The following is a 12,131-nucleotide window of genomic DNA, read 5'->3' on the forward strand; positions in this document are numbered from 1 at the left end:
CCACAATACACATCTGCACTGTGATGATCCAACCCAGATACCACAGAGTCCAGAGAAGTCGATTCTGCTTCTGGACAAAGTTCACATATCATACAGTTCATTTTTGCAGAGATAAGCTTGAAGTGGCATTTGTGAATGTAACTCCATATTTTAGTGCTTGACAAAGGTTTTCAAAAGTAATGCCTTGCCCATGTGGTTATATCAGCTGTTGATGAAGGTTGGTTGTTGATGCAGTGCCGTCCGAGGGATCAGAGATCACGAGTGTTCAGCTTCGGCTTGCACTCTTTACGCACTGAAATTCTTAGATTCTTTGAAATGTTCAATGGCATGATGAATTGAGGTGGAGAAATATACAAATCTGTTCCAGTCTTTCTTTGAGAAATATTGTTTTTAAACATTTCTATTTGTCCCAAATTATGATTACATTCACCTGTTGATATTGCCTGTTTGAGATGACATCATTTTGTATTATTTAAATATATCTCTTTTTATTTTACCTCATTACTAACGCTAAATGTTCCCATCACAACTGTTTTTTGGGCAGGGGGGCAATGTGTTGTAGGTCTTAAATGAAGGAATGGACACATATTATCAAATGAATGTGACAACACAGCACATGAACTTTCTTGGAGTTCATGTTGTCTGCAGTGAAACCAAAGTTCAAGTAACGTAAGAATCACGGGGGGGGGGATGCATTTTTCGCACATCCCAACTTTTCCTGCTTTGGAGATGTAGTTGACCTTTGACATTAACCTTAAAAAAATGTGTGTAGCAGCAGTTTTTTGGGGGGGTGGGGGATTACCATAGCTGAGTCAGCGCAACAAAACAAACCAAAATATTCAGAGATGGCGCCATTACTTCAACATTATTTTTTTGTATTGTAGCGATCCACACTTTTTTTTTCCAAATCTGCTCTCCAAAGAAAACTGTCAATTAATAATCTTTATTAAATGATTGTACTATAATATTAACTGATGTTGAGGTTTTTATTATGGTTTCAAAAAGTACAATACAGACCAATGAAGTACATAACTACATTTAGAAGTATTTTTACTTCTGCGTTATGAAGAATACAGAACATCAAAGCAGTGATGAAAATATCATGCAGATGATTGTTTTAAAGCAGCACGTACCTAAGGTCAGCTACAGTACCAGTAAACTGTAATACCACAAAGTACTGATGTATTATCACAAACAAAAAGAGTATTTGTACTTTTATATCGGTGCAAAGCAAACAAAGCTGCCATTCAGTGAACAGCTGCATAATACTGACAATTTCTAAAACAATTGTTAATCAGAATGATTGATGACATCAGAACCACGTGTGTTTTTACAATGTTGTGTAAAAATGCAACATGTGAAGTGTGAAAACGGACTAAAAAACTGCAAAAGTAAAAAAAAAAAAAAAAATGCATCTTGTTTGACAGTGTGAGTGCTTTTCTGATCTGAGTGTATGGTGGCCATACAGTGCCACATTTCTGTACACATTCACAAAAAATGAAAAGCACAAAACTCTGGAAAATCAGTTTGTTCATAGCATTATCACAGACCAAAGTAAATTTTAACTTGTAGCAGGATCGCAAATGAAAGAATCTGATGCAAGTAAAACTGGGCTTGACTTTTTAAAAATGTTTGAGAGTGTTAAATAGTTTTCAGTCCTTTTCCTCCTTTGTGGCTAATCTCTTTCGTACAGCGTTGCCACAGCAAATCCCAGACATCGATTTGGCACGTTTAACAAATCTAATGTGTACGTTATTAATGGTGGCAAGAAAGCCACACAGACATGAGGAAAGCATGCAAAGCAGGTTTGAACATGAATGCTAACCACTGCTCCGCAGTTTCAAACTGGTTTAACGCTACATCCGCTTTGGTTCTTACAAGACGTTGCAGTTCTACAGTTTATTTATTTCATTTATTTATTTCTGTTAAAACTTTAAGAACAGAATCTACTGACCCACCACTAAACATATACAATTCAGATGGTTTTGCTTCACTTTAAACTTTAAACTTGTCATTTCCTTTCCCACTTTTAAGATAGCAAACTGAGCTTCTGCCACCTAAAGCCCCTGTTACACCTTGACCATTTAGCCATCGTATGCCAACCATATTAAATTACGCTGGCATACGCTGGTGTACAACTTATAAGTTATGAGTAAGTTTGTGTAAGTTAAGAGCACACTGAAGCACATTGATATATGCTGTAATACGCTGAGTACCTTGAAAATTTTTGGGCATGCTTAAAATTTTCCATGTATGCCAGCGTATGACTCATACATGTTGCACATGCAGGACAGAAATTGTAGGTAATTATACGATTGTTGACACGTTTCATGTAAGTTACTCATAAGTCTAAATACATCCGTTAATGCTGTCTGCTGATAGGCTGAAAACTGCAGTCCTCATGTGAACAGACTGTTTCAAATATTAAAACCATTCAACACATGGAGTAAATATAAAGTCTTAATCTGACCTGTTCAATTCAGTCAGATTCATCATCACAGCCTGACGAACATGTAGCCACATAAAGCACCCTCATTTTGGAAAACAACATCTGAAAATACTTTAATTCCTTGTTGTGGCTGAAGAAACGTGTTTTAAAGAAGTCCATCTGTGTTTTTCAGTTCCAGCGGGTGCGCGTCTCAGCAGAGGAAGCTAGCACTTTGCACCTCATTAGCGTCTCAGCGTTTATCACAGACATCAGTGGACTCTGTCTGCATGCGATTAAATTAAATCCCATGATCCACCAAGACAAAAATAAAATTAAATTAAATAACGTTAAAATTAGTCTGTTGTGCCTCTGTGTGCAGCGGAGACACAGCATGACACCATATGTGCGTTTGATGACATGCCCGTTAATATTTAAGTGTTCCACCTACCAAACAAAGGGTCCTGCAATGGAAATGCAAATTAACCATTCTGACATGTATAATACCATGCAGCACCGACCCAAACCGCTTGGTGGAAATGGGGCTGTCGGCATACGCTGGTTAAGTCATCAAGGTGTGACGGCTGCATTGATTTCTTAAACATACACCCGCATTTGGCAGCATTTTTAATACGGTCAGCATATGCAGGCTAAATCGTCAAGGTGTGACAGGGCCATAAATTGTAAGTAGAAGTTCTGAAATCTTCCAAACTGATATTATAAGTAAAATTCAGCAGCTTTGTTGCTATAATAACTAAAATTTTGTCATTTCACACATCCGACTTTTGAGCTAGCTTGCTGAGATTCTGCAGCCTAAAGTTTAAAAAACGATACGTATCGCCGCGATACCAATGATTAGCATTTGGACGCCAAGAGAGCAGCTGTTAAAAATTAAAGCGTAATAGTGCAAACAAACATAATATAAATTATTGCTTTGGCTGAAACAAGTACGTCACATTCAGTGAATTCAAATAGAATTTTATATAAAACAATCATGAATATGCGAAAACATTCATTAAAAATGAAAAGCTAAGACCATCACAAACGTTCTTGCTGTTTGTAAGATATTTTTAAAGATTTTTAAAGAAAGTTTCTGACTGTTCCTGTGAATGTGCAAAAATAAAACCACAAATATTAATTATCAACACTGAGCTCATATGATAATTTAACTCTTAGCTGCTTTGTGAGAGTCAAACCGGAAAAAAGTTGTGCACATCAAATGTGTAAATCTAAATTTTTTTAAAAAGATCATAGAGCATTTTTTCTTCCAAAAACAAACTTGTCCACATTTAATAATTTGCCAAGAGTTACCTATAAACTGACATTGTGCACTTGTTATTTATGTCATTAAAAACTACAGAAACGCAGCAGCAGTTTTTTTTTTGTTGTTTTTTTTTTTGTCATGTGGACACATTCAGAATGAATAATTACCGAAACATTCGGCGCTATTACAGCGATTTGAAAATGTGAGTTACTTAAATGTTTCTAACAGACATATAAACGTTTTAATACAATCGTCACAAAATCACTAAAGCGACAGACAACGCTCGTCTGTGGTGCTGTGTGTGTGTGTGTGTGTGTGTGTGTGTGTGTGTGTGTGTGTGTGTGTGTGTGTGTGTGTGTGTGTGTGTGTGTGTGTGTGTGTGTGTGTGTGTGTGTGAGAGAGAGAGAGAGAGAGAGAGAGACCTTTTGGCAGTGATGTGACATGATGACGTTAGCTGGGACGAGGTGAGATGACGAGGACGAGAATCTCCTCCAGATCTCTCCGTGTGCGTGCACGTGTGTAATTTTTTTCTTTTTGTTTTTGAAGTTTTTAGAAACACAAATTAAAAACAACAGCAACAAAATTCTTTATTTTTCCAAAAATGAAAAATGTTTCCATCTTAAAAGAGATGAGCACTCAGTTTCCGTTTTCTGAACAGAAGCCAAACCTGAACGGTTCCTGTCGATGAGCTGTTGAAAAACGTGCACCTGTCACAACTCTGTGACAGGTGCACACAGGAGGCTAAGCTATGCAGCTAACTGCATAATGAGTTTGAAAATATTGTTTAGCTGTTTAGTAGTGTGTTAGTCTGTGACGATGTTTGTGTTGTAAAACAATATTGCACCAATTAAAACCTTTTTGCCTCAAATGAAACCCAAAAACATCTAAAAATGGCAAATTGAAAAATGGCGGAGTTCATCTTTAACTTCAACAAGATTTCAGCGGCTGGCGTTCATGCGGAAACATCTGGAATCAATGTCCAAAGAAAATCTATTTTGATTTTTGGCTCCTGATGTCCGATGCCAGAACATTTTTACATCAACTTTTTTTTTTATTTATTTATTTTTTTTATTCCAAGCTATTTTAGTCACTTCCCATTTGAACTCGGTGTGGTTGGTCATGTGACTGTAACTATCAAACGTCACACTGCTGCTGTTCAATTTGAAAGTACATTACGGCATTAAATCACTGCCATTATTTCCTGGTTTGTGTTTGCTGATGGAAACAATTCATTTATGGAATTTAAACAAATGTACGCTTTAATTTCAATTTGTGTTTCTGGAGGAGGTAAAATTCAAACACCAAAGTAGAGCTGAAACAGCCAGAGCAGCCGTGCGGGTTCAGAGGTTGACCAGGTGCAGGTCAGAGGCGGAGAAGTGCGGACACAGAGCCGCGTCCGGGTTCTTCAGCTGTCGCATGATCCGCCGCTGGAACTTGGAGCGAATCCGGTTAAACTCCATGATGTCGCTGGGATCCTCCTTGATCCAGAACCGGTGAAACTCCTGCATCAGATAACCTACCACCGAGTAAAGCGCAAAGATTAGCGACTCAGAATCGTTATGTCTACAAAAAAGTAACGGGAAGAATTCACAAGACGTTTGACTCCTCAAACAATTTAAATAATTCAAGTAATAAAAGGGGTTTTTGTTGTTGTTAATTAAACAGCTACATTTTTCTAGAGTTTAAAAAAAATTCATTGGAGGCTAACGTTAGCGACTAGTGTTAGAGGCAATTATTACCACTGTTTTGCTTTATAATCTCATTTCTGAGCTGCCTAATCATAAAATTACATATTGTTATTCTGTTATATAATTTTAAGATCAGCTTTTTAAAATTTTGTATTTATTTATTACAAATAAACAGATTTTTTATTTTAAAAAAATCATTAAAACTGTCAGCAATTTAAGCTTGGTGCACGTGAAGGTGCGGTGCCCTAAAATCAAACTTTAACTTTAATCTTAGTGTTGGAAATTTGGCATATTATTTTATCTAATTTTGGATAACCTTAAGAAATGGTTGACTCTGTCATGTGGGGCAGAGTTATAAAAATAAATAAATAAACAAGATTGTTTTTGTTGTTGTTTGTAATCCAATGCTGTAATCCATGTTTCTAGTTACTTGACTGTAGCAGAATTACATTGACAGCAAAATCTGGCCATAATTTATCTTAACATTAAAAATTTGTGCTACGTGTGCATCCGTTACTGCAAAATTACGCAACGCGGGAGGGCATTGTTTCTTTACCCATTACTACTGTGATCCACCAGGTGGAAGTATGATTCCATTTAAATGCGCTGAGAAGCATCAGCCTGCTGTGGTGAGAATTTGATTACGAACAATTTTTCTTTTAGACGAAACTGCAGCAATTTGAGTTCATTATTACCACAAAATAAATGACTTAAAAAATTCAGTACATGAAAAAAGCCTGGATGCTACCAAAAAAACAAAAAAAACAAAAACATTTTATCAATTGATGTGTACATCTTTGCAGGTGTGTGTACATGTATGTTTGTGTGTATTTATATTACTTAGTAATTAACGTTAATTAAATTTAAAGTACAAATGATAAATTCTGACGTAGACGTGGTTTATGCGGCACCTTCATATCATAACAGTGATGGTGATGACTTACAGAAAGTTTGCTGGAAGTGCAGCAGGTTCGGCGTTTCCGGGGCCACATTGTACAGGTGTGTCTTCAGCGCACCGCTGACCAGCAGAGAATATGCCAGATCAGTGATGTTGATCCCCACAATGGCAAAAGAATATCTGGAAGATCGCAGACGTTAAATTATTTTCGGAGGATTTGGTGACCTTTTGGTTCATGCTGTGTGGATGTTAATTACGAGGTCTCTTAGATAATAAACCGACCCTTTTATTTTTTTTTTTAACTATATGGATTTGAATGACATGCGATTACACCAATCATGCTTGAACCCTCGTGCGCATGCGTGAGTTTTTTCACGCGTGTCGGTGACGTCATTTCCCTGTGGGCAGGCCTTGAGTGAGATGTGGTCCCGCCCTCTCGGCTGAATTCCTTTGTTTCACACGCTGCTCGAGACGGCGCGCGTTGCTTTATCAAAATTTTTTCTGGACCTGTGAGGAATATCCGAGTGGACACTATTCGAGAAATTAAGCTGGTTTTCTGTGAAAAGTTTAACGGCTGATGAGAGATTATGGGGTGTTTCTGTCGGTGTAAGGACTTCCCACGGAGCGGGACGTCCTGCAGCGCTTCCAGGCGACGTTGTCTGGCTGTTTCGAGCTGAAAACATCCTAATTTAAGGCTTAATTCACCCAGGACATCGTGAGAGAACAGAGAAGATTCAGAAGAGGCCGGCATGAGGAATTTATGCGGACATTCCACTGTTTAAGGACATTTTTTTAATGAAAGACGTACGCGCAAATTCGCCGAGTCGTTTCCGTGACGACTCGGCAAATCTGTGTGCGCCGCGACAGGAAAAACACCTCCGTGTTGAAAACCATTTGTAGAATTCAGGCGGCTTTTAATGGCTTTCAACAAGTGAGTAACTGAGAAATTGTTTAACAGCTTGGGCATGTTCCAACTTGCCCGTTAAGATTTCCAACGGAGGTGTTTTTCCTGCCGCGACCCCCCGCGGTCGGGTCCAGCCCGACATGCGACTCTGCCCGCACGTTCTTTCATTACAAAATGACCGTTAACAATGGAATGTCCAAATAAACTCCTCATGCCGACTTCTTCTGAAACTTCTCTGTTCTCTGACGACTTACTGCGTCAACAGAGCCTGAAATGTGGAAGTTTTCAACTTGAAACGGCGAGACGCTGCCGCCTCGAAGCGCAGATCGCTGTCAGGCGCCGTGGACCGTCCTTAAAGCGACACTACCAGACCAAAATCTCTCATCAGCCGTTAAAATTTTTACCGAAAACCAGCTGAATTTATTGAATGGTGTCCACTCAGTTGTGCCTTACAGTTTTGAAAAAATTTTTATCAAACAAAGCAACAGTCTCTGAGCCATTCCTAAACAATGAAAAAAATCGACGAGCGGGTGGACGACTCCTCACTCAAAGACTGCCCACAGGCGAATGACGTAACCGACAGGCGTGAAAAAACTCTCGCATGCCCACGAGGGTTCAAGCATGTCTGATGTAATCACACGTGATTCAAATCCATATGGTTTTTGAAAAAAATAATAAGGTCGGATACTTTTCTAATAGACCTCGTATATAACTATTCCAGGTGTTCAGGGCGGCACTTTGCACATAAACTCTGAATGTAGCTATAAGTCGCTTTTAAAACATATTTTTGTTGTTTTGCAGTGGTCTAATGATCTTTGGGTCTAATGATCTTGGGGTCTATTGATCTTTGAGTCTAATGATCTTTGGTCTAATGGTCTCTGGGTCCAGTGATCTTGGGGTCTAATGATCTTTGAGTCTAATGATCTCTGGGTCCAATGATCTTTTGTGTCTAATGCGCTTTGGGTCAAATGTTCTTTGGGTGTAATGGTCTTTGAGTCTAATGGTCCTTGGGTCTAATGCCTTTTGGGTCAAATGTTCTTTTATGTGCAATCGTCTTTCAGTCTAATGATCTTTGTGTCTAATGCTCTTTGGGTCAAATGTTCTTTGAGTGTAATGGTCTTTGAGTCTAATGATCTTTGTGTCCAATGCTCTTTGGGTCAAATGTTCTTTGGGTGTAATAGTCCTTGAGTCTAATGGTCTTTGGCTCTAATGACTTTGGGTCAAGTGTTCTCTGGGTGTAATGATCTATGAGTCTAATGATCTTTGGTTCTAATGATTTATGGGTCCAATGATCTTTGTGTCTAATGCACTTTGGCTCAAATGTTCTCTGGGTGTAATGATCTATGAGTCTAATGATCTTTGGTTCTAATGATTTATGACTCAAATGTTCTCTGGGTGTAATGATCTATGAGGCTAATGATCTTTGGTTCTAACGATTTATGGGTCCAGTGATCTTTGTGTCTAATGCACTTTGGCTCAAATGTTCTCTGGGTGTAATGATCTATGAGTCTAATGATCTTTGGTTCTAATGATTTATGGGTCCAATGATCTTTGTGTCTAATGCACTTTGGCTCAAATGTTCTCTGGGTGTAATGATCTATGAGTCTAATGATCTTTGGTTCTAATGATTTATGGGTCCAATGATCTTTGTGTCTAATGCACTTTGGCTCAAATGTTCTCTGGGTGTAATGATCTATGAGTCTAATGATCTTTGGTTCTAATGATTTATGGGTCCAATGATCTTTGTGTCTAAGGCATTAACAGTACAACAAACAAACGCACCCGATAGCTTTGTCAATGTTTTTCTGGTCCCACTCAGGAGTGTTGATGCCACTGTGAAGGCAAAGAAATGTTCAGAAAGTCACAACATGGATAAAATTAAGTTTAAAAAATTAAGTAAAAATACAAACAAGTTGAAACAAAACATGACCTCGTCTTGTTGCTTGTTTACTTCTGCTAATCATGTGTGACATTTATTGGCACATTTTGTTGCATGGGAGGGATTTTGGTTCCACCATCCAGGTCCTGTCACCACCTAGGGTGTCTCCTGTACCGTCTCCAATTTAATTCTCAACACGATATGTTGATGCATTTCCCATTATTGATATAACGGATATTACACTCAACAAAAATATAAACGCAACACTTTTGGTTTTGCTCCCATTTTGTATGAGATGAACTCAAAGATCTAAAACTTTTTCCACATACACAATATCACCATTTCCCTCAAATATTGTTCACAAACCAGTCTAAATCTGTGATAGTGAGCCACTCTGAAAGGTGCAGTTTTGTTTTATTGGGGGGGATACCAGTCAGTATCTGGTGTGACCACCATTTACCTCATGCAGTGCAACACATCTCCTTCGCATAGAGTTGATCAGGTTGTCAATTGTGGCCTGTGGAATGTTGGTCCACTCCTCTTCAATGGCTGTGCGAAGTTGCTGGATATTGGCAGGAACTGGTACACGCTGTCGTATACGCCTGTCCAGAGCATCCCAAACATGCTCAATGGGTGACATGTCCGGTGAGTATGCCGGCCATGCAAGAACTGGGACATTTTCAGCTTCCACGAATTGTGTACAGATCCTTGCAACATGGGGCTGTGCATTATCCTGCTGCAACATGAGGTGATGTTCTTGGATGTGGCACAACAATGGGCCTCAGGATCTCATCACGGTATCTCTGTGCATTCAAAATGCCATCAATAAAATGCACCTGTGTTCTTCGTCCATAACAGACACCTGCCCATACCATAACCCCACCACCACCATGGGCCACTCGATCCACAACATTGACATCAGAAAACCGCTCACCCACACGACGCCACACACGCTGTCTGCCATCTGCCCTGAACAGTGTGAACCGGGATTCATCCGTGAAGAGAACACCTCTCCAACGTGCCAAACGCCAGCGAATGTGAGCATTTGCCCACTCAAGTCGGTTACAACGACGAACTGGAGTCAGGTCGAGACCCCGATGAGGACGACGAGCATGCAGATGAACTTCCCTGAGACGGTTTCTGACAGTTTGTGCAGAAATTCTTTGGTTATGCAAACCGATTGTTTCAGCAGCTGTCCGAGTGGCTGGTCTCAGACGATCTTGGAGGTGAACATGCTGGATGTGGAGGTCCTGGGCTGGTGTGGTTACACGTAGTCTGCGGTTGTGAGGCTGGTTGGATGTACTGCCAAATTCTCTGAAACGCCTTTGGAGACGGCCTATGGTAGAGAAATGAACATTCAATACACGAGCAACAGCTCTGGTTGACATTCCTGCTGTCAGCATGCCAATTGCACGCTCCCTCAAATCTTGCAACATCTGTGGCATTGTGCTGTGTGATAAAACTGCACCTTTCAGAGTGGCCTTTTATTGTGGGCAGTCTAAGGCACACCTGTGCACTAATCATGGTGTCTAATCAGCATCTTGGTATGGCACACCTGTGAGGTGGGATGGATTATCTCAGCAAAGGAGAATTGCTCACTATCACAGATTTAGACTGGTTTGTGAACAATATTTGAGGGAAATGGTGATATTGTGTATGTGAAAAAAGTTTTAGATCTTTTAGTTCATCTCATACAAAATGGGAGCAAAACCAAAAGTGCTGCGTTTATATTTTTGTTGAGTGTATTTTGTCACCATCCCACAGAATGAAGGGAAATATTTTTTTTAACTTTGCAATAATGCATGCAGTCACGCCAGTGATGCCAACCACAGTTACAGTAACATTATCTGTTAGCCTCAACCATGACTGCATATGTTAATGCTAACTGCAGGGTTTTTTGTTTGTTTGTTTGTTTTTGTTTTGTTTTTTTTTAATGTGGCGCATCAGTTGTCAAATGCACCACAAACATGTAACAAAAAAAAAAAATAGTCCTGAAGACTCTACATCCAAAAATGTAGAATTTCCATGAAGTTCATGCTCTGGCTGATGCAAACAATAAACACACCAATAATGAACTCCTGGTCATCAAGCTAAGTTTCATCAGTCTTTGAATTCATTTGGATGAGTCGATGTTTGGACATCTCCTTATTTCATCAAGTTTTTGGCTCCACTCATTCGTGCGAGTGTGCAAATTTAATTCTTGATGTACAAACATTTCTGATGTGCAACTTTTCATGTTATTTGAAAACAACAAAGAGAAGAAATTAAAGATGTACAGCCTTTGGGTTTTTTTTAAATTAAAGTCATAAAAAGAATTTTCTTTGGCAGCATTATAATTTCATTCCTTAGCATTTAAATAATGTATTCATACTATTATGTTGCCAATACGATCAAAATTTGCACTGTCTTGAAACAATTTAGAATTTAGACCCCTGTAGGGAAGATATTCAAGCAATTAGATGTCCTGGCCTACATTTGGTCGTGACATCATAGCTGATGTGGGGGCTTCCCCTGATCTGTGTGAGGATTCTGGGACGGACACGGCGAAAAGCAGTGGAAGTAAAGAAAGGTAGCTTGACGTCAACTGATTGCTCGGTCAAACAAAATAAACCAAGATGGCGGAAAACACTTCAAAACAGTTTATTTCTGTATAAATACTTGTATACTTTCTAAAACATTAGCTTGAACTAAACACTTTGAAATCTAAAAATGCTGTTTTTGAAACCAGATAACACGTCTGAAGTGTTTTACAAGACATCTTATGGATGTTAGTGTACACGCCACCATTAACGTGCATCAAACAAGTGCAGTGTGTCTGCACGATGGCGTTTGAAGGGAAAGACCATATTAACCATGGAATTTCCCCCCAGATAAATATGTTCTTTTCACAAAAATGAGGTGTAATTTTGCAACAAGTTACAAAAATAAACTGACATTATAATGCTTGGATTTGGGTAGAAACTAAATTTTGTCTGGTTTTGTTGAGGTCAAATTTTGGCTTCAAGTTGTTTCCATTTTCTCCGTTTGTTTTACAGTTTGGCACTAATCTGATTCCGTACAGTAGCATCTCCAG

The 12,131-nt window shown here is 39.1% G+C and overlaps 1 protein-coding gene across 1 annotated transcript in view; it reads right to left on the reverse strand.

Moving 5' to 3' along the window:
- Positions 1-4,958: 4,958 nt before the first annotated feature.
- elmod1 (ELMO/CED-12 domain containing 1) overlaps positions 4,959-12,131 on the reverse strand; it is a 41,302-nt gene continuing 34,129 nt past the window's right edge. Inside the window, exons 9-11 of the mRNA XM_034177671.1 lie at positions 8,962-9,012; positions 6,322-6,455; positions 4,959-5,205 (exon numbers count right to left, since the gene is read on the reverse strand). Of these exons, the coding sequence (XP_034033562.1) occupies positions 5,030-5,205; positions 6,322-6,455; positions 8,962-9,012 (361 nt within the window). The 3' untranslated portion in view covers positions 4,959-5,029. The remainder of the gene's footprint in view (positions 5,206-6,321; positions 6,456-8,961; positions 9,013-12,131) is intronic.

The sequence above is a fragment of the Thalassophryne amazonica genome, chromosome 9, assembly GCF_902500255.1.
Source record: "Thalassophryne amazonica chromosome 9, fThaAma1.1, whole genome shotgun sequence".
Taxonomy (NCBI): Eukaryota; Metazoa; Chordata; class Actinopteri; order Batrachoidiformes; family Batrachoididae; genus Thalassophryne; species Thalassophryne amazonica.